We start from the raw sequence: 23,770 nt of genomic DNA, 5'->3' as shown, positions 1-23,770 counted from the left end.
TTTGTTGGGTATCGGGAACCGCCTCATCTGACACAGTATCAGCAGCAGGCGTAATTTCAACTGGATGTTGTTCTACTATGTCTTTGGTTGGTAGTGGCACATTGTAAGCATGCAAAAAACATGGACTCCCTTGCACTGACATTTGCAGAAAATGTCATGGTACAAGCTGCACAAACTCACAGTTGTCAGGGTAGGGAGGCTTGTGTGCCTCCATAACCCTGAAGACTATACTGGCGGGGGTTCTACCCCTGGCAGGTACTACCAAGACAGGCAGTTTTCAGGTTAAGCCAGTCTAAAAGCAGCATTGCCATCCACCCATTGGTAATAGGATGATTGGATGAAGATTGGGCCAATGTTTTTGTCATACATATGGATGGTGTTTCTGCCTATGCAAATTAGGACATATTCAATAAGTGTGGAAGTCATGTGCATATTCAAATTAATTTCAAAAGAAACTTGTAATGCAAAACTACTTTTACTATGTGAATGTTTATTGTGGTACAAAATACAACTAGTATACAAAATGTATACAAAATACAAAACTGTTTAATAGACATACATGTGTAAAAAACGTTTTATTAAATTCCTCAGTCTCTGCTCGTTCGTTCTGTGGCTTAGTTACCACAGAACAAAGTTACTTAATGTGACTTAACTGAATTTGAAAGTACTAGCACCAACAACTTCGGCAACCTTGCGCCATGCAAGGTTTTTTTTATATTAACACCTCTGTACGAATGCAGCTATGTCTCTTACAGGACTGGGTAAGCAGCCACACAAACGATTAGTTTCTCCTCCACCTAGAAAGCTAGAAATGTTAACCATGGTTGCTACGTTAGAAGAAACAAGAAAACACTCAGATTGGCCATCGCTAGCGAAAATAGCTACTCATTTGCAACTCGGTCGCGTCACTACCCACAATGCACTACGCAAGCGATTCGCCTGGCTCCATAAAACATTTTTATTATTTTTATTTTTTCATAGAAAATGAATGGAAAACATGTTGTCGCTCTCATCATGCATCATACATGTTGTCACTGCAGTGGACACGCACTGTGACCCTTATCAACTAAAAAATGTGCCTGCTATATTTGGTCAAACATGTAATTAACTCACCCCTAATGTGATGGCTGGAACTGCTTCTCTTTGTGATGTTGGCTGGCACGGATGCAGCCTGCTTTGACTGGGGGTACAGTACATTTCTGGGGAGTATCATTATTACGGAAAGGGATCGTATTTTTTTTTTTTATTGCTACCATTTTTGAGAATGCTTATCAATCCGAGTGTTAATCAGGCCAGACGTTGTAAACATTTGGGGCATAGCCAAACCAACAACGTATTCCGGGTTTGATTTGCTAGAAACGAATTCCACACTTAATGCCAGTGTGCGAGCAAAATCTTTTGGTACATTGGTACGCAACGCTGCGCCCCTCCACAGTCCTCTTCCACATATTAAAATAGTGCAGCTGCCAACGAATATTGCACCTAATAATATGGTTCCTGCAGTGCCATGGCGGGCCGGACGTTTCCCACCCCTGCCTTATTGGCACACATCTCGGATTTATGAGAATTTAACATATTGACATCCATTTAACATCCTCCTTCAAGATGGCGCCGACGAAGGCAGCCACGGTAGCTAGGTGCGCTCTGTTTTGTCTTGTTTTGTCTTATAATTCAGTGTTCTGCCAAGATTTCCGGGGTTCTCTAACAAGAGACTAACTTCTAAACATCAGGACTACAACTCCTGTGGATTTATTTCCCACCTTTCTGCTTCCAGCGGCAGAATTAGTGGGAATTATAGTCAAAGCCGCCCTCGGCTTTGTCCTAGCAGCGAAGCGCCGTAGTAGAGGCAAACGAGCCGGTACACTGGTGCGACTCCGTCTGCGTGGGGCACATACAGCGTTACCGGGGATATTTCTCTCCAACGTGCGTTCACTGAGCAACAAATTGGATGAACTTCAGCTACTGGTGTGGAAAAACAGACTTTCATTCATCTTCCGTTTTGTGCTTTACGGAGACATGGCTGAGTGAACTGATCCCAGACTCTGCGCTACAGCTAGCAACTGCTGAGAGTGACCCTGTGCTCTCTGGCAAAACGAAGGGTGGTGGTATTTGTTTTTACATTAACAGTGGCTGGTGTGAAGATGTGACAGTGATTCTGCAGCACTGTTCTCCTGATCTGGAATCATTTTTTATTAACTGTAAACCTTTTTACTCGCCACGTGAGTTTGCTTCATTCATACTGGTTGGCGTCTACATGCCCCCTCAGGCTAGCGCCAACGAGGCTCAACGTGTGCTCGCTAACCAGATATTGTGCGTGGAGCATGAAAATCCGGATTCCTTGGTTATTGTGCTAGGCGACTTTAACAAAGGCAATCTCACTCAAGAACTCCCCAAATACAGACAACTCATCAAATGCCCTACCAGAGAAGGGAACACTTTGGATCACTGCTACTCTACAATCAGTAAAGCATACCATGCGGTTCCCCGAGCAGCACTGGGTCACTCAGACCACGCCATGGTTTACCTGATTCCTGCATACAGGCAGAAGCTTAAGCGCTGCAAGCCTGCTGTGAGGACATCAAAACAGTGGACCAGTGAGGCTATGGAGGAATTGCGGTCGTGCTTGGACTCTACTGACTGGGATATGTTCATGACTGCCTCCAATAGTCTGGATGAGCTCACAGAGGCTGTGACATCATACATCAGCTTCTGTGAGGACTGCTGTATACCAACACGCACCAGGGTGAGCTACAACGACGACAAACCCTGGTTTACAGCTAAACTTAGAAGGCTGAAGCTGGACAAAGAGGCCGCGTTTAGGAGTGGGGACAGGGACAGTTTCAAGGAGTCAAAAAACAGGTTTAGCAAGGCGGTGAGAGAGGCTAAACGTACTCAGAGAGGCTGAAGTGCCAGTTCTCTGCTAACGACTCTGCTTCTGTCTGGAGTGGGCTCAGGCAGATCACCAACTTCAAGCCCAGAGCCCTCCACTCCACTAACGACTCTCGTCTGGCCAACGACCTGAACGAGTTCTACTGTCGTTTTGAAAGACAATTGGACAGTCCTGTACAACTCCTTTCCACCCGTGAGGCCTCCCCCCTCCCCCCCTCTACAGTGACGACCCTCTCCATTCAGGAGAGAGAAGTGAACAAACTGTTCAAGAGACAGAACCCCCGCAAAGCAGCTGGGCCGGACTCTGTCTCTCCAGCCACCCTCAAGAACTGTGCTGACTAGCTGTCTCCAGTGTTTACCTACATCTTCAACACCTCCCTGGAGACATGCCATGTGCCAGCCTGTCTCAAGTCCTCCACCATCATCCCTGTGCCCAAAAAGCCCAGGCCAACTGGACATAATGACTACAGACCTGTCGCCCTGACCTCTGTGGTAATGAAGTCTTTTGAGCGCCTGGTGCTGGCACACCTTAAAGCCATCACAGACCCTCTACTGGACCCCCTGCAGTTTGCCTACAGAGCCAACAGGTCTGTGGACGATGCAGTTAATATGGCCCTCCACTTCACCCTACAGCACCTGGACTCCCCAGCATCCTACGCCAGGATCCTGTTTGTGGACTTCAGCTCTGCCTTTAATACCATCATCCCCGCTCTGCTTCAAGACAAGCTCTCCCAGCTGAACGTGCCTGATTCCACCTGCAGGTGGATCACAGACTTCCTGTCTGACAGGAAGCAGTGCGTTAAGCTGGGAACACAAGTCTCTGATTCCCGGTCCATCAGCACTGGATCTCCCCAGGGCTGCGTCCTTTCTCCTCTACTCTTCTCCCTGTACACCGACAGCTGCACCTCCAGTCATCCGTCCGTGAAACTCCTGAAGTTTGCGGATGACACCACCCTCATTGGGCTCATCTCTGGTGGAGACGAGTCTGATTATAGGTGGGCAGACAACCTGGTGACCTGGTGCAGCCAGAACAACCTAGAGCTCAATGCTCTCAAGACAGTGGAGATGGTTGTTGACTTCAGGAAGAACACAGCCCCACTCACCCCCATCACCCTGTGTGACTCCCCAGTCAACACTGTGGAGTCCTTCCGCTTCCTGGGCACTATCCTCTCCCAGGACCTCAAGTGGGAACTGAACATTAGCTCCCTTACCAAGAAAGCACAACAGAGGATGTACTTCCTGCGGCAGCTGAAGAAATTTAACCTGCCAAAGACAATGATGGTGCACTTCTACACAGCCATCATTGAGTCCATCCTCACCTCCTCCATCACCGTCTGGTACGCTGCTGCCACTGCCAAGGACAAGAGCAGGCTTCAGCGTATCATCCGCACTGCAGAGAAGGTGATCGGCTGCAATCTGCCTTCCCTCGAGGACCTGCACACCTCGAGGACCGTGAGACGGGCGAAGAAGATTGTGGCTGACTCCTCCCACCCTGGACATTCCCTGTTTCAGTCACTCCCCTCTGGCAGAAGGCTGCGGTCCATCAGGACCAAAACCTCACGCCATACAAACAGTTTCTTCGCTTCCGCTGTTGTCCTCCTCAACAAGGCCAAAGCTCACACTGACTGAATGTTCTTAAAAACTATTTACATTTTGCACTACCAGGGTTTTTCCTGCATAGAGAACATTTTGGCGTTCGCCAAAGCCGGTTTCCCGGCGCCAATAACAAATCCCGAGCGCCAAAGGCAAAAAAAAGGCTGCGATGAAGAAAAGAAAAAAAGGTTGTGTTCATCACGGGTGCAATTCATGTCAGTGAATATGTTCACAAAAGTATGTTTTAAGTACGCTACAGCCTTGGGGGGACTTGTTCTGTTTTTATCAATAGTAATTGAGTTGACGTGTCTTCTAGTCTGATCAATACGCAACTGTGAGGTGCGCGAATGGACAGAGTGGCCAGTAAACTGTAGTTCCGCTGCGAGGGCCAGTCCGACGTGCACGAATACACCTTTACAATTCCACTCAAAATGTTGACAACATTTTGATTTACGATTTCCAACGCAGCCTCCATTGGTATTCTTAACCTGGAATGATAATTTAGTGCAGTGTTTCCTCTATGGCTAAATTTCTGCCGCCACGGTATCACAAATCAGGCTGTACACAATTTTAGGCCGTCTATCAGTGATTGTTAGAGTGCATGTCGGAGAATTGCACGGACTCGCGCTTCACACCGCAGTTGAGATGTGTGCGTCCATGAGGACTGTAAGTCGTATAACTTATGTTGTCAGTTCATTACGCCTGTTATTGTATAAGTCTATAGTTCTTGCTCATTTCAATCAAGTTAACTGGTGATTTTCGTTGTTTGTATTCTTCCCCTGCTAGCTAAATTTTACATCTGTTGATTCAATACCTATTGCTGCCCTTGCTCAGGTTTGTATTTTAGGTGCATTATTATGCTGAAGTATTAAATTAATGAAAATGGGTTTATTGTTATTATTTGCTACAGAATGCTTAGCCTATCAAGATCAAATGAAGCAGGCAGTGTAGGCCTACATGCTTCAGAGTGGCCTACCTTCATTGATAGGCTAGGCTACTGACCATTTACAATTAGTTGTTACAAGGGCTTTCCCCAACTAAGATTTTCTTTGGTCAACCAAGACTCGACTAAAACGTCTGAAAATCTACTAATCTAACTAGAAGTACAAACATTTTTGCGATCTGACTCAATGGATGCTGGACATTGCAGATTCAGCAGCTAATAGCCTACTAATAATAAGACTTGTATCACCAGTCCTGTTGTAACCGAATGCCGATGGTATTTAATATCTCTTACAATGTACTACAAATTAAAAATACTTTGTTTAACATGCAAATCATCAGAGCGCGCTTATCACTGCCTGAACTTGCAGCATGCAAACTTACGTAGAAGCTGAGTGGGGAACGGTGCAACAGAGAAAGATTTTGTTGTCTTGGTCGGAGAAGATAATGTCATTCGATTTGGATGTGATTCCTATAATAGGCATATTCATTTTTCAACCCAGTGCGTTAGCATGAGCGAAGTAGGGCTAGGCCAACGTTTTTCGGGTGGTAGGCTACATCATTTTCGAAGTCAAACTATGAAAAATAAATCGCTGTTGGTAGAGTTTGCATTTAACGTTTTTTGAGTCACCCGGTACTTTGTAAATGTACTTTAATGAAATCTTGCCATACCACAGATTTTTTTGCCATTTTGACTAATAACACCGACAAAGTAGGCTATGGCAGAGTTTGTAGTTCTGCAGCCAATTCTGCTCGTACCGTGTGCAAAATACCAAACCAAAACAAAGCGCAGATTAACAGGGAAAACAGTAGGCCTAACACATGTTCTTTTAAATTATATATTTTTAGAGTTGCTTTATTTGTCTTAAATAATGAAATCTACAATTTCTGTAGAACATTTCGTTAATTCAGCAATGATGAGAAGTGGGAATCAGATCTCACACTGCCATACAGCAGCTTGTCTTAGTGACCAAGAGCATCCGACCAGAAAATCGACTAGTCGACTGAGGGGGGACAGCCCTAGTTGTTACGTAAATTATTAATTGGCTGCATTTATGCCGTTTAGAACATACTTTGAGTGTAAGGTGTCTTTAAGTACCCTAACTTTATTATTTTAGGGGAAATAGGACGAAAATATGTGCAATATTATATTAGCTGTTCGACTATTACATTAACCTGTTGCGAAATATAGGTTTAGTTTCGGCGGGGGGGGGGGGAGAAAAAAAGAATATATATACATATGTTTTTTTTGGAGCACCGAAGACCCATTTTGACCGAGGAAAAACCCTGACTACACTCAATTCCTGTAATTATTTGTATTTTATATTGTATTTTATATTGTAAATTGGCAACTTATATTTTACTTTTATTGTATATTTTATTTTTATTATAGTCCACTTAGTATTGCTAGTTTATGTATCCTTAGTATAGTTAGACCACATATTTAAATTTAAGATTCCTATATGTTTACTGTATGCACCTTCCTGCCAAAGCAAATTCCTTGTCTGTGCAAACTTTCATGGCAAATAAATCCCATTCTGATTCTGATATTGCCTCAACTAGGATTTCTTAGGACGTTTAGTATGTTGTTCTGGACTCCTCTTACAAATGATCTATGCTGTAAAATTGTACAATTAGTTCTATCTTTGGCTCCAAAATTAGTTACTTTGCCTGGACTACTGCATCGTGAGCTGCTTGACCATTGTTGCCAATTGAACGACTTTGCCTCTAGATTGAGGTACTTTTTGCCTTTCCAAGTGTCAAAAATCTAGCGACAAATCTAGCAACTTTGACCAACTTTTCATAAAACCATTAGCTACTTTTGGTGAGATTTTTTGGGGGCAACACTGCTTGTCAGCGTCCGACTCTGCAACCCAGTACTTCAGAAATTCTGGTATTGTACAGTATTTTTTGTTTGTTTGAGTACTGAATTACTTAAGTACTGGAGTACTGTTTTTTGTGACAACACTATGATTATCAATATGACAATGTGATACATTTGTTGGAGTATTTGTTTCTATTTTTGACATGATTTTTTACCCGCAGTATTGAGAACCTCCACTGCCTTCAGTCTTTAAGAAAGCTGGAAAACATACGACTGAAAGATAACACTTACAATTTCTCGAACCCAGGTGATTACGTAAATCTTGCATTTTATTTACTAGTGCACGGTGCCGGTGATGCAGTTGGTGATAAAGATGTTAGTGGAACACAAATACAGATTACTTGAACTATAGATAGTGCACAGTGCCCTTCATAACATCATCTATTCTAGTCACTTATGCACGTCTTAAAAGCAATTTCTTATGATTTAACACAAAAGTTCATTCGTCTGTTGTTTCCTACGTTATCAATTGCTTATGTTTTGTTGATCAATTAATTTTTTTATTATATTGTCTTGCCACCACAAACATCTCGACATTTAGTTCATAACAGAAGTCATTACATGGTAATGGTTGAGCCGGTTGTCATAATTGTAGGCCAAATTCACCATACAGTGTTTGCATGTAGGCTGAAAATGGTTGGAATTAGGGCTGCAACAACATATCAATAAAATGTCATTATTTAAATAGTTGGCAACGAATTTCATTATTCAGACCTGCAAACTTGTCGTTTATCGGCGACAATCGCCTTTTTCTTGGTCAATTGGGTCATTTACATGAATCATGTAGAACCGGAGTTCTTAGCACTTGCGTCAGAATATTTGACCACACAGTGTCAACTGTTACTTGCACTGGCCAGCTTGCATTAAGGATAGCCTACCGAAGTTGAGTTAGCCAATGTCGTTAGCGATGCTACCTAACGTTAGTTTGCTAGCTGTATATAACATATCACTGGGTCTTGTAGCTGTGTGTTTAGCAAGTCGCAGTATTTCCAAGCCCTGATAGTTTAACTGAGATGACGCAGTAGATACGTCGTGCATATATGTGCTAGGCTGGATAGAACTAGCACTATATGGGATAGACTGTTGTACAGTACGAGTAGCTTGAGTAGTCTACTTCGTGCCGTGGTGTACTGGCAGCATCATACATTTAAGCAATTCAAGACTTGCATGTGCAGTAAGTAATGTCACATTATTTAATGTATTTAAACTCAGGCTTGTGTGATGCGTCGCTGTCTTCAATGCCACAGGCTAAACTTTGTCATAAGAAACGTTTTTCATTTCCGGCACATTCAGTGAAGTTTGGCTAGCAACATCAGCTAGGCTAGTTGGCTCGCAGCTTCTTCGTGCAGCTTCTCCATGCAGGGTTCTAGACTGAGAGTCTCAGACCAAAGGGTCGGCTTTTTTTTTTGACAATGATTGCTTCCTGCAAACTTCTTTTGAATTAGCCATTTCCCCCTAAATAAATATCAAGCTTATTTACGTGTTTGGCTGCCTATTTTCAGTTAGCAGATGGTACTGTTTGAATCGCGATTTTATGTAGTTAGATGGTCCGAGTGGAGTTGGTGAGGCGTCCTGGTGAGTTGCAGTCCTTCGCCATAGGTCTAGTACTAATCTGAGGCTATTCTCCATAGATATCTATAGTATGTCTATGGATATCTATGCCTAGTCTCTTCCATGTCTCTCCAACGTGACATCATCACTAAATTGCGCTATTATGGTAATGGTAACACCAAAACCCACAAAAACTGGTCTTTAACACCATTTGGCGATTTTTTTTATGATATACATATCTTGAGTGCTTCATGTACCCATTTATCAACAATGATGTTTAACCTGCAATATGGCCTTTAAGTCACGCTCAGAAATGTTTCATTTGAAAATCGAGCCGGGGGCATGCACGACACTGTCACCTTTTTTACTCTGAGGAGTTTGCAGGTCTGTCATTATCGATTTGTTGTGTCGCGTGACCATTATGCCACTCAATACGTCGCAGAGATGTTTGAGTATTTTTTAGACGTGCGCGGAGCAGTGCAAAAAAAAAGTACGAGCAGAGTGGAGTTAGAGGAAAGACCATCGGAGAGAACCATAACGTTGTCCTGAAACACATGCCGAAGGCAGAAAAATCAGTACGACCTAAGTCATCCAAGGTGTGGGAGCATTTCACACTAAACTAGAGAGGGGAACATTTCTGGGGAAAATGTGGGGTGTGCTCCTGTATTTTAGTACGCCGTTTGACTGGTTAGCTGCTGCGATTCCCACAAAACAGAAGTGTAGTAGTTAGACTAGCTAGATTTACAATTTACTGGGGCTAGGTCTGAATCTAGGAAAATGGAGCACAGCTGCCAGCTGTAGGTATATGCCGGTAGCAACGCTAGGTGCTTTCCTAGACTTTTAGCTACGATACTAATGCTGAGGGATCAGTGATGTAGCTGCCTGTCTTACTTGAACGGTGTATCTATGCGTCGCTGCTAACGTGTGCTGACGTTGTGATGTCCCTTCTGCCACACAAGGCACTTTTCGCCACTAAAACTTAATTTCAGCCTAAACCATGCAACGGAACGTAAATCTCCAAACAAGCAAACGCAATCGGGACCAAGACGAACATTATGACACCAACGTTGTGTATGTAGTCCGAATATTGAGGGATCCTTAGGGTTGAGAGGATAATAATAATTATAGAGGGTATCAGTTCTGGGGAAATAGGTTGTGCTTGCTTGCGTCGGTTGCAGAGGGGTCTGTTTTATTATGAATTTTTACAACTGATATTTCAGTATATTTCATATGAAAATGCATACTTATTATTTATAAAGATTACATAGATTTAAAAAAAAACATTATGCTTATTTACAATTCAAAATACTAAGAGTGAAGAGTAGAATAAAATAGTTGTCTTCTCATTTCCCCTGCACGAGGGAATGGTGATCAGCAGCCTCTGGTTGAATCAAAATAAATACATTTGGCAGACCAGTGTAAAAATGAACCTAATCTCTATGATTTAAACGTCCTTTTAGGTTTTTCCCTTCTCTGGATATTTTCAGGCATTTAGCCTCCTCATATTGCATTCATTCATTAATAATAAAAAAAACCTTTGAAGATTATTCCAACAACAACGTTACCGGCAGTAGCTGTCTCAAATGAAATCGCATTTCAAACAGTACCATCTGCTAACTGAAAATATGTCCCCAAAAACGTGAATAAACTTGACATTTATTTAGTGGAAAATCGCTAATTCATAAAAGGTTCACTGGTAGCGATCATTTTCAGTAACAATGCAAAATGCAATGTATCCCTGTGTGGAGAAGCTGCCCCGGGAAATTGTACCAGTACAGTACTAGACTACTGCTGTGTTCATCTTGGTAGCGATTGCGTTGGTTGAATTCCATTCAACGTTCCGTTGAATTTTTTTATTTTCATGACAGACTGACAAAGTTTAGACTGTGGCAATGAAGTTCAGGTTAGTAGTAAGATAGTTTCACCTATTGAAAGACTTTAGATTTAAGTAAGGTGAGTGCCGAACATGTTCTATCGCCGTTTGACTTCCTAAACAGCTGTGGAGATGTTTTTGTTAGCTACTGTAGTGTCTCGCGTAGGCTACAGCTGTAGTGGCAAATTCAAATCGTATTGCGACTCCCCTCCTGTCAGCAGTAGGCACAGTTAGTCTTGACTTGTTCTTTGTTGATTCGGTTCTTTATTTTCATTTTTTTTTAAACAAACATTTCCCCGAGCTTCTCTCGGATGGGATCCCACAATGAAAACAATTTCCAATCTTTTTTACTTACTAGTTACGAACTTCTTATCTTTTACGGTCAAAAAACCATTTAGCTCCGCCGTTACTGCTAACCCACACTTTTACCTTAGACAACCACACCCTTTTATCTGTGTAGAGGGAAACCACACCCTCTCATTGCAGCCTGAACTTAAAGCCACAGCAATCAGTTAGGTTAGGAAATACAAAACTCAAATATCCTTTAGTCGGCTTTGGCACCTACAACAGCGTTGCAGTGAGCTACACTGGTTTGAAACCACAGGTGATGATAATTTCACCAACAAATTGTTTACTTGTAATCTAATGTCATTATAAATCCTATAACAAAAATGTATTTGTGAGGAAAGTTTATTTTAACGGTTGAAAACAGATGCATCTTAGGTCGCTGTAGTATGGCTAATGTCATGATGCTAATGCTTCAGTGAAATAGTAGACTACTGTTTCCGAAAGTAGATGTAACTACTTCCTTATATCATCTTATATTGTACATTACACTTCACAATTGTGTTTCATATCACAAAGTAAAATGAGTAAATAGTTATCACCCTGGCCTCTTTGCTTGTGGCATTTCTGCAGCTGCCTAGCAGTAAAGCTGTAGTTAGCCTAGCTATCTCCCAGAAGTTAACGAGCTGCTAAATTAATGTTCTGCTAGAGGTATTCACGCATGTTTTCGTGATGTTAGTGACGTATAACGTCACGTCAGTGACTGTGGCTAGCAAGTCAGCAAGTGGCAACCATGCAGTGGAACGTAAATATAATTACAAGCAACTCAATCGCTACCAAGACTTTTTTGACACCAACGTTTTCTATGTAGTCCAAATATTGATGGATACTTAGGGGTGGGAAAAGAATAATAATAATATATATGTGAAAGAGAAAAGGGTTGTGCCCTTGCCAAAGGCAAATCACACCCAATAAATATATATGAGAGAGAACAATGGTTGCGCTCGCCGAAGGCTTGAGCCAATTTTAATCCGATTCATAGAAAAAGGAATTGACAGATTAATCGATTATTAAAACAATCGTTAGTTGCAGCCCTAGTAGGAATAGTGCCCATGTCCATGGTGCAGCTGGAGATTATAATGTCGTAGTTGATTTGGTGTTAAGAGTTTGTGCACATTTGCAATGTGCAGGCAGTTCTAACATCAGTAGGGAGTCAGGTGGCTGAGCGGTTAGGGAATCGGCTAGCAATCAGAAGAATGCCGGTTCGATTCCCGGCTGGGAATGTCCCTGTACTTACTGTAAGTCACTCTGCATAAGAGCGTCTGCTAAATGACTAAATGTAATGTAAATGTAACATCAGTAAACAAATAATCCGTAGAGACACCCCTTGGAAAGCAGCTGATTCAATGTTGTGCCAGCAGTCAGCACTAACCTGGCCATATCAGTTGTAAAAGCGTAACAAAACAAAATGTCCCTATTTTCCTTACTACGAACTCCGGTGCATTATGCGCTTATATTCATTTCATTGCGATTGCCTTGTTAATCGCATTAGTTTATTAATGAAACAAAATTCACTGAAGTTATCATACAGCCTCTGATACTGTCACGCCCATACCAGGTTCCTCACTCATTCCACTACAGTGCTCACACTCTCCCGAGTATTAATCACCATCAGCTGTTCATCATCAGCAAGCTCTGCCAACTGAGTGGGAAACTCGCTGCCCTAAAATCCCATAAAAAAAATAAAAATACATGCATACACACACAGATTTCTCTGGCGTTATTAGAGAGATACATATGATCAATTTAAAGACTGTTGACCGGTAAGATATATTGTGATTTTGTATTCTTTTTTAGTTTGCAAAAACACATCATATAGAAGCAGTCTCCTGGAGATGTTCCCAAACATCAAAGTACTTGATGGTGAGATTAAAATGAGTAGTTTATGGTGCATGTTTATTGCATGCAACATATGCATAACCTTCCTATCAGATGATATATTGACGTGATTTTATTTGTTATTTCAGGTGAAAGAGTGGTTGGACGTGGGAGTGATTTGTATCAGTTATGTAAAGACATTGATGATACAATCAAAGGTAAATCTAGTGAGCTTACCAATACTGACAAATGTATACTGACGTGCACTGTGCCCATGATACAGTCAGTGATTTTTTTTTTTACTGACATTACTTGAAATATAGATAGTGCCTGTGATCAAATTGGTGGCACACAGATTCCTGGAATTATAGATGTGGCAATATCCAGGGCTGCCTGCATTTGCAATATGCAGGCAGTTTTGAAATCCGTGAACACATTAGTTTATGTAACAAAATTCAATGATCTATACTTAAAGTATATCCAGTTTATATTGTTCCTTGGTTAGCCAGCCAGTATTTCATACATAAAGAAACCCGTTTGAAAGCAGCTGATTCCAGTGTTTCCTCTAGGATTTTTTTTTGGCAGTGGGGGCAGGTCTGTCTGTCCCCCCCCCCCCCCCCCCCCCCCGAAACAAAGTGCTAACCCTATATTTTGGAGCAGGTTAATGTAATAGTCTATTAGCTAATGTAATATTGCACATATTTGTGTCCTATTCCACCTAAAGAAATAAAGGTAGGCTACTTAATGACATAAAGTATGTTCTAAATGGTATAAATGCCACCAATTAATAATTGACTTAACAACTTATTGTAAATGGTCAGTAGCCTAGCCTATCGATTAAGGGGCCATTCGGAAGCATGCACACTGCCCAGGTACGTGCACACGCTATGGCTAAGGTTGCCCGGGCAACTGTCTGTTTGCCGTCCTCGAGTCAAAGTGCCCCTCCGAGGAAAATAAATAAATAATAGTGAATTTAAACAGCTGCAGAATTTAATGTAGACACATAAAATACAAATGTGAGCAACAGCAGCAATCACTATCGAATCAACATGTGCAATTTCGCTAGCAAGGGAAGAATAGCCTACAAACAACGAAAATCACCAGTTAACTTAATTTAAATTAGCAAGAACTATAGAGTAATACAATAACAGGGTTAAGTTAAGTGGTTAAGTTATATGACTTAGCTCTACAGTTCTCAAGGACGCACACACGCAATCTCAACTGCGCTGTGAAGCGCGTGTCCGTGCTATCCTCCGATACGCTTTTTAACAATCACTGGTGATAGACGGCCTAAAATTTTGTACAGCCCTATTTCTGATACCGTGGCTGCAGAAATGTAGCCGTGGCGAGCCGCCACGGAAAAATCAACATAGCGGAAACACTGGATTCAATGTTATGCCACCAGTCAGCACTAACCTGGCCATATCAGTTGTAAAATCGAATTTGCTTCTAAATAACTAAACAGAATTTCCCTAGTTTCCTTACTTCAAACTCCGGAGCATTAAGCGCTTAGATTCATTTATTTGTGAATGCCTTTGTTAATTGCATTGGTAACAAACAAAAATTCACTGAAAGATCCTGTAAAGTGGAATTAAAAACGAGTTTCAAGTTCACCACACCACAAAATAATGTGTTATTAACTACCCATCCAAATTTGAATGAAAAAAAAACAGACAAGTATGTTAGATTAGGCTTTGAAATCTTAAGGAAATGAGCAGTCTTTTCTGTTAGAAACTGGGGGGGCGTGTCGCCTGAAGGAGCTGAAGCTCGGCCCCCTCGCTGGAATGCGCCGCCTCTCTCAAGTAAGCTACCAACAACCCAGATGATGGACGCTATGTCAACGAACGAAACAGTATAGAATTAGAATTTATTTGTTCAATGAGTGAAACATTCAGATGCATATAAATGAAATGTTCCCCTGAGCTGTAACACAGGAGTAAAAATTGACACCAGAGACTGCAGACAGTGAGCTCTCCAACTAGCCTACTTCTAGCACATTAGCTACCATTTCACCAAAATACCATCATTCTACACCGAGTAGCCTAATATTAAGTTTGCGGTTTGCACTAACTCATAGCAGAGATACCTCTGGCAAAGGTATCTAGTATAATTATAACAAGCCCACAGAACTGCTGGCGGCGGTGGATGGTCCAGGTGCGACCGGAGGGTGAACGGCCCGGAGCAGGGTTCCCGGGGGGTCTTAAAAAGTTTTAAATTTTGAACTTTAAATTTAAGACCTTAAAACGTCTTAAAAACGTACACATTTTCATCCGAGGTCTTAAATTTCATTTAGTCAGGTCTTAAAAAGGTTTTACCCTTGTTAATTTCCAGAAACGCAGGCTGCAGAAAGTTGTTACAAGGTAGCAAAAAAGTTTTGAGTCGTAGCCTATAAAGCTAGTCTTTGCTACAAACAAAACCAGCAGAACGCTGCCCACTGAACGTTGGTTCGGTGTGTTGTATTTCTTTCTGGAGGATAGCCTATTGGTGTTGGTACGTACGCGGTGATAAAACTACAAATCCCGTGATAACTGCAATACCTGCATGCAAAATACGTCTGCGTTTACTCAGAGTTGGCTACGTGTGGAAAATGGGAAAGTTTACTTTCAACGAGACATGAGTTGCGTTCGACATGCACCGACTTCATGCAGAGCCGCATGTCGAACGCACCTATGGCTAGATCACAGCGATTTCCGCTGTTGGTTACAAGCAGTACCCAGCTCCAGGTACGAGTCTCGCTGCAAACCTTGCCCCAAAAATATTCAATTTGGTTACTAATATGATTGCTTTATCTGTAAATTAAATGTATGCCTTTTTTTATGAATTCCATTTATAGAAATTACATGTTTTTTCAAAATGTCTTTTGATTTAAATATTTTTTGGGTAATGCGTTGTGTAGGTTTTAATTTTCAATCTTTATGGTCTTAAAATGTCTTAAAAAGGTCTTAAATTTGACTAACTGAAACCTGCAAGAACCCTGCAGGAGGGCGATGCTTGGTACGGCTCCGCGCCGCAAGAGAAGACGTGTCTCTGTGAACCCCGTCTGTCTCTGGCCAGTGTTAAAACTATTTGCCGTGAAATGGTCAGTGCAGAGGCAGCTGTTGGAGTTTATACTAAGCTTTTCATGAGCGTGGCACTTCACAAAATCTATCTACTTATTTTTCCTTATCATGAAATACCGTTGCAACGCAGCTGGAGTTCTTGCATCCAGGGAAGATGCAGTTGCGGATGGAGGTAGGCCTCCTGATGCTAGATAGCTGATGAGTAGGCTACAGCAGGAGGAGCCATTCAGTGATCTGACATAGATGGGGAGGAATGACGTAGATGGGGAGTTTTTTGGCTCTGCCCATTAAAACCTGATCTGAAAACGGAAGACAAACTGTTCTTCGGTCTAACTTCACATTTCAGTGCAAAAAAGTTTTTGCGCTTTGCACATGCTTCCAGGAACTCATTTCACACGTATATGATGAAATGTACTTAGAAGCAAAAAATTGAATTTACTTTACAGGATCTTGAAGTTATCATACAGCCTCCGATACAGCCTAGTGGACATGCTAATGAAGCATATGGTGCAACCTGAACATGGTTGAAAAAGATCTGGCGCAAATTATTTTTGGGAAATGTCAAAATGCTTATCCAAACAAAACACACACAGATTCCTGGCATTATTAGAGAGATGCTTAACTGTTCTTCAATATAGTAGAACATTCTTTGACATCTTATTTCCACCCAATGCTCAGCTGGATTATTCAAGAATGGACAACTACCAGAACTATCAGAGCCATGGGTGGAGGATGGCTTCTGGGAAATAAAGAGATCAAACAATGCAATTATTGAAGAAGCCTACAAACAGTTTAATGGTAAGAAGTCAGGCTTTCCTTACATATTTGTGAGACTTATTACACAGCTAAAGTATAACTTGGGGAACTTCAATTAAATTCTGACCATTGTGTAATTTGTACTTTTCACAGATGTTCTTCACGAATGCAGACTCCTGAACAACAGAGCTGCACATATTATCTCGCAAACTGAGAGATCTCTAAGCCTCAAGAACCAGCCAAAGCAGTATGCTGTTTAAAATGGGCTATTTGGCCAAATTTGAGGATTTTATGTTTGTCGTAGTTGTTAATTTTTTGTTTTTAATGTATTTCATGAATTTTGACACTTTTCTGACATGAAAATGTCATTCCTTAATTTACCTTTTTTTTTTTTGTGTTTATATCCAAATGCTTGATCCAGCACCAGTACCAGCAACCTCACATGCTAAGTGTTCAAGCATAATGAGACATTGAGACAACTATAAATCTTGTCCAGCAGGAATTAGGATCCAGTTTTTGGTCTCTTATTGATTCATATTGGTGTGAAAAGGTGTTTTCATGAACACCAAAAACAGACTTTTTACATTTGTGCTGCTCATAGCTATGCTGCTTTTATATGATTGGGTTTTTGGTTTTGCATTTTTACATTCCTTTTCAGGTCTCAAACATTCCTTGTAACAACGCTTGAATTTTCTAGGACTTTTTTGTCCCATGTTTTATGCTTGCACTAGAAGTGCTACTACTTTGCTTTGATATATTCTGTCCAGGGGTCTCATTTATAAAACTGTGCGTAAGATTTGTACTAAAAGTGTACGTACGCCCAAAAGCCTAAAATGGCGTACGCACACAAAAATTCTGATTTATAAAACCGTGCGTACGCACACCTGAACGCATGTTCCTTTTATAAATCACAGATTACCCACAAGTGTGCGTACGTGAATCAGCATGTTACCCCTCCCTGAATACCTATTTTAACCATAAATGGTCAATGCAAAGCACCTCATAAATGCTAATCTAGTATCTCATGACCCTGGCATGCGATTGTTCTTCACGATGAATCATGGCAACCACAAAAGTGAAAGTTCTCAGACACTGTTGGTGGAGGCCTGAAAACCACATTTGGTGGCCCGTGGATCACCAATAAAAAAAACTGTGTGAGTGGCGTCAACTGTGCCAGACGATACCCGGAGTCGAGATACAATTTGAAACCAAAAGCTTTTTTTTATGAACAGTAGTCTATTAAAGTCTGGACTGATAACGAGGACGTGGAGTGTAGGGATTGCACGGGAGTCTAACGACTTATCCAGTTTTTGACATATGATATTTGCACAGTATTAAATAAATATATTTAGTTATACACTGTGTTCTGCAGTTATCTAAAGGTAGGATTTGTGATCTTATCCTGTATTCCATGCAGTTGGGCATCTCCCCCTCCTGCACTCCCATAATGGACAATCCGGTGGTGAGACAGACTGGATATTGATTTTAAATTTGAGTTGGATTGTACATGGTGTTTATGGAACAATTATCTCTCAGTACAAACGCAAATAACACTGCTGGATGTAATCTTCATGATAATCATGAAGTTGAATGAAAAAAAACGTGTGTGAGGAAAACAAAGTACATAAATATTACGAGTAATGTTCTTCCCACATTCAATTTCTGCAGTCTGACTACAGTACGGTCATCTGCATCGCCAATTCCAACTGTTTTCAAAATGTGTGTAGGCCTACGGGAGGGTCAGAGTTTGTGTGGAGGACCGCACATTCTCCCGTCAAGTTCGTTTTTTATAAATCACAACCTTTGCTTGGAAAGTGGCATACGCACATTTTCAGCCCTGTTTTGTGCGTACGCAAGCTTTATAAATGATACCCCAGAATTGTGGTTGCTCAACAATACTCCGGTGGATATCAATAAACCTAAACTTAAATAGATTTGAAAAAGAACGCTATAACAGCATTTGATACTTTGACCCATTAAAGGTAACCTGCAATTAATTGAGTCCTTTTTATAAATATGCCCTCTGTAGTTGTGAGCTATTTATTATAATTCAGTTGACACTGCACACTTACAGATGTCAGTCTTGAAGAATGTAACTAAACTTCCCAAGGATATTACTACTATGGTATTTCTTAACCATACAACCCGAAATTAAAGTTACTTTGTTCGTTTTTTTGTTTTTTTCTTGTGCTTTGATTTCTGAACGCAGTAGCCTAAAGCTTACAAATGTTCACGATCCCTGGATATAGGAACATGGAACCTGTTTCACCAGCATCGATGCTATTCATGATTGAGCAAGTTACGCCAAGGTATAGACCACTAGGCCCAGACAAACAGCTGTCATCATCCCTACCTTTTATCCTCAACGTTTGAACAAATTATTTCATGTCTCTTAGAACTTTTTTATGGCAACTGTGAAAGATAATTCTCATGGCCCTGTGTAGATTTGAACAGTCATGAATGGCGGTTTCAATACAATTTATTTAGCTTTTACAATTACATAAGATTAAAGAAAGTACTTTGTGACGAGTCATAACGGAGGACATGAAGATTGTTCGTTACAATGGTAGCGAACATCCATAAACACTACCTTATTCAATAAACTTTTTATCAAATGGCATTCCATATGGTCAATCAATCAATGTAGCAAACTCTGTAATTGGCCAACTCAACTCAGTGAGAGTTTGAAACAATACATCTCCATCAATTGTCCAACAGTTCTTTGATGTGGCATCTCTCCCCAAACCAGTAGATAATAAAGCCACAGCAGTTGACCAGTCAAATGGTCAACCGATCTTTGTGTGGTAATCTTCAAACAAGTATTTAATTAACACCACCCATAAAACAGGAAGGGTCAAAGCAGCTTGATCAATTTATCTATCTAAATCTACTCCCCCAGGTCACAAGAACAATACAGATGAACCCACATTGTCCTCAGACCAACTGTCTCTTCCCCCCCAGGTGTCAAGAACTCTCTCAGGTCACCCAAACTTCCCGTCTCTAGACTTCCCGTCTCCTAGGTGTCATAAACTGTAAATGGCATCTTTATCAAATGTTAAATCAACATTCATCGTATCAGGCTTTTTAACCAACTGTAAACTTCTCTTAAAACATTCATTATACTTATGACCAAATTTCTACCACATGTCACAGGGTTTAAATGCACTTTCATCTGAAGACAACCCTTTATAACACACAGGCCTACTAGCCACAACTTACACAATTGTGGCGATTTCTTTGAGACTGCAAGGCAAGCTCGGCTTCCCCTAAAAGGTAAAAAAATTAACAATATTTACTATTGTGTTAACATTTTAAATACGTTAGAACACATTCTCAAAGACGAGTAATAAATACATTATAAAAAAGACAATTCAAACATGGGAAATAAAATTCCCATGTTTCCTGCCTTAATATCTTTGCCGTCCAATCACCGATTTTATTTCTGAAAACTGCCGGATACTCATGACAACTTGAGCTCAAAGCACATATCATTGGTTAAGGGGTTACTGGAAGGGGGAAATAAATGTATCGTCAGCAACTGCAGCCCTTGTTTTCCGAGACGGAGCCAGAGCAGATACCATCGGAGATTGCCTACAGTAGATTTACAGCTTCGAATTGAAATCGGAGACGATATTATGAGTAAAGACAAGTTTCTTAATATGTATTGTCAATATTGTCAATTAAAAGTCTAAAATGTTTACTTACGAAGCATTTGTTTGACGCAAGTTTTTTAGGAAAGAATTACGTGTCCGACAGGACAGGCAGCTATGACGGTAGTAGCACTGTTAAGCCTCGATTTGAGCAGATTTCTAGAAACCTTGGAAAAACAACATTAACTAGCTAGATTATGTACACTGTAAGGTAGGGCTGGGCGGTATGACGGTATATACCGTGAGACGGTAGAAATGTGTCTACCGGGAGACATTTGGCTATACCGTTTCAACCGCGGTATACTCTAATACTATATTTTTGTTTTACACGTGTCAATTAAATGTCTGGTTGTTGTATTGTAATCGCAAGATTTAAGCCATCATATAAATCGCATTCTTGCGATATTTAGAATTGTAGTCAAACTTTTATTTGATTTGCTATTTTCATTTGACCTTGAAGCACATTGCGTTGGTCTGACGGAATTTTTGATGTGGAGTGTATTTTGTCTAAGCGGACCACATTCATGCCGATGCTAATTAATTATATATTTGAGGACCCATTCTGCAGGTAACCAATTCGCTTTGTTGTTCAAGTTATGTCTCGTGCTGTAAAATTATTGTCGTGAAATTACACTGGTGGCGTTGCTAGCATTCTTGATCTAGGATGACTAGTGAAGGCTAACTACTTACTAACTGAGAGTGAGGTCATGCCCGGATATATCAAACTGAGGCTTTAACGTATCGACCGAGCTTTAACGAGGTTGATACGCCGAAACCCAAGTTATATGGATAGTAAAACTCAGACTGATCGCTTACGCTCATTTTTACATTTTTGTCGGAGGGCATTACGGATTCGCATTGAACTGTGAGTAGGTCACCACGTGGATGGCATGACTGGCATCAGCCAATCGTAACACTCGTACTCGTACTCATACCATAACTTTTTTGAGTCTTGTTTTTAGTGTTGTCTCATGTGAGGCAGTTGTTTTTGTTTGTAAAAAAATATTCGAGTGCGATGATGAAGTACGCTATGGTTATTTGTACCATTTCTTAATTGGATTTACAGAACAATTACTATACCGTGATATATACAGTAACCGTGATATAAATTTACTCATACCGTGATAGAAGATTTTGGCCATATCGCCATATCGCCCACCCCTACTGTAATGCACATGACTTGTTTGGCCAATTCGGTCGATTGTGGAAGAAATTCGAACGTTTTTTAGTTATCGAGAGGAGGAGGCCAAATGTAGCTCATGAAGATGCAGCGCTAGGTAACTTATTAAATTGTAATCAGATAAACAACTTGTTGGTTGCCCAACAAGAGGAAGACACAGCATCTGCTTCTTCAACTCCTTAATCCTCTCAGGGCACCTGTTGCACCGGGTTAGAAAGACATCAGCATAATGTAGCTAATTTTACACAATACATTAAGGATTAAAAAATCAACACCCATCTTTGCTATATTTAAAGGGTCAATTGTAGGCTATGGGACGTCTAATATTACAGTTTGTCTAATTATGTGTAAGACCGTGTTTCTCAAGTGGTGGGTCCCGACTCCCGACCCAAGTGGATCGCAAGCTGGTGTAGGACTTATTGATTCATAAAACCATCTAAACTCCATATATTAATGTTTTCTGTTATTTAAAAGTAAGCTCAGACGTATGAATGGAAAAGGCTTTGTAAACCATCCTGGTCTGTTGTTATGTGTAAACCGAACATTTCACTTAGCTACTTGACTTTAAATAATCACTTACCTATTAGTATTCTACCAAATACAACAAAGCTGACTAGACTAGCTAGATTTGTTTTTTGCTAACTGACTATCACTACGGCACTAGCTGGTGGCTGGACGATTTGTACAGTACCTCCCAGAAGAGGTCTGGAACGGAAGACTAACAAGGTAGCAAGTTAGCTGTAGCTAGGTCTAACACAGGGGTGTCAAACTCCGGTCCTCGAGGGCCGCTATCCTTGCGTTTTAGATGTTTCCCTTATACAGCTCACCTGATTCTAATGAATGGTCGTTATAACAACCCATTTAATTGAATCAGGTGTGTTCGAGCAGGGAAACATCTAAAACATGCAGGACAGCGGCCCTCGAGGACCGGAGTTTGACACATGTGGTCTAACACTTGGTAACACTGCAGATAGTAGCAGATGTGCTGGGGTAACAGCTAGAGCTAACTCCTCTGTGAAATAGCAGGCCACTGTTTCCGAAAGTAGATCTACTAGCTTAGCTCTAATAATATCAGCGTAGTAGCTATAGAGCTATCATATGTAGCTAGCTAGCTACATTTCACAAACGTGTTTCATATCACAATGTAAAACGAAAACATTTGGCAGACCGGTGTAAATATTGACCTAATCTCTATGACTTAAATGTCATTGCAAGTTTTTCCCTTCTCGTGATATTTTCAGGCATTTAGCCTACTCATATTGCATTCATTCATTAATAAAGAACCCCCTTTGAAGCTTATTTTAACAACGACGTACCAGCAGTAGCTATCTCAGATGGAATCGCGATTAAAATAGTACCATCTGCTAACTGAAAATATGCCCCCAAAAACGTGAATAAGCTTGACATTTAGTTAGGGGAAAATCACTCATTCATAAAAATGTCAGTGGTAGCGATCATTGTCAGTAACAAGGCAAAATGCGATATAGCCCTGCTGTGTGGAGAAGCTGCCCCGGTAAATTGTAGGCTACTACTACTTACTAGCCTGTCTTGGTAGCGATTGCGTTGGTTTAATTCGATTTAACGTTACTTACGTTGTAGGGTCTAGGCTGAAATGAATTATTTTCATGAACAGATTGACAAAGTTTAAGCTGTGGCGATGGAGTTCAGGTTAGTAGTCACTAGTCAGATAGGTTCACCTATTGAAAGACTTTTGAAGTAAGGGGTAGTACTGAACATGAGCCGCCGTTTGACATCCTACGAGCTGTTAACAGCTGCAGTGTGGAGATGTTTTTTTTAGCTTACGCTACTAGCATTCTTCTAGACTAGGCTACAGTACAGCGTTGCAGTGAGCTACACTGTTTTGAAACCTCAGGTAATGATAATTTCACCAACAAATCGTTTAGATGTAATCTAATGTCATAATAAATCCTACAACGAAAATGTATTTGTGAGGAATGTTTATTTTAACGATTGAAAACAGATGCATCATAAACCGCAGTAAGATGTGTTGCCCGGGCAACAGAGGCTAATGTCATGATGCTAATGCTTCAGTGAAATTGTAGACTACCGTTTCGTAGTAGATGTACTTCCTTAATAATATTACCTTATATTGTACATTACACATCACAATTGTGTGTCATATCACAAAGTAAAATGAGCAAATAGTTATCACCAAGGCCTCTTTGTTTGTGGCGTTTCTGCAGCTGCCTTGCTGTAAAGAAGTTAGCC

The 23,770-nt window shown here is 40.9% G+C and overlaps 1 protein-coding gene and 1 long non-coding RNA gene across 7 annotated transcripts in view; one reads left to right on the top strand and one right to left on the bottom strand.

Moving 5' to 3' along the window:
* lrrc61 (leucine rich repeat containing 61) overlaps positions 1-17,223 on the top strand; it is a 31,846-nt gene extending 14,623 nt beyond the window's left edge. For 2 of the 6 annotated variants that reach the window (XM_084673183.1, XM_084673181.1), the window contains exons 6-11: positions 7,471-7,556; positions 12,876-12,941; positions 13,046-13,114; positions 16,634-16,753; positions 16,865-16,958; positions 17,133-17,223. In XM_084673183.1, coding sequence (XP_084529309.1) covers positions 7,471-7,556; positions 12,876-12,941; positions 13,046-13,114; positions 16,634-16,753; positions 16,865-16,958; positions 17,133-17,160 — 463 coding nt within the window. In that variant the 3' untranslated portion in view covers positions 17,161-17,223. Of the gene's footprint in view, positions 1-7,470; positions 7,557-12,875; positions 12,942-13,045; positions 13,115-14,627; positions 14,699-16,633; positions 16,754-16,864 lie in introns of all 6 variants that reach the window. The other 4 variants (XM_084673185.1, XM_084673187.1, XM_084673184.1 and 1 more) reach the window with 4 other exon arrangements.
* The window catches only part of LOC146258504 (uncharacterized), a 41,946-nt gene extending 18,641 nt beyond the window's left edge, over positions 1-23,305 (bottom strand). Inside the window, exons 1-2 of the long non-coding RNA XR_014729820.1 lie at positions 23,134-23,305; positions 19,931-19,977 (exon numbers count right to left, since the gene is read on the bottom strand). This is a non-coding gene — a long non-coding RNA (uncharacterized LOC146258504). The remainder of the gene's footprint in view (positions 1-19,930; positions 19,978-23,133) is intronic.
* Positions 23,306-23,770: the final 465 nt, after the last annotated feature.

The sequence above is a fragment of the Hypomesus nipponensis genome, chromosome 14, assembly GCF_054491055.1.
Source record: "Hypomesus nipponensis isolate SF chromosome 14, ASM5449105v1, whole genome shotgun sequence".
In the NCBI taxonomy this organism is placed as follows: domain Eukaryota; kingdom Metazoa; phylum Chordata; class Actinopteri; order Osmeriformes; family Osmeridae; genus Hypomesus; species Hypomesus nipponensis.
This window is presented reverse-complemented; position numbering and strand designations above follow the sequence as displayed.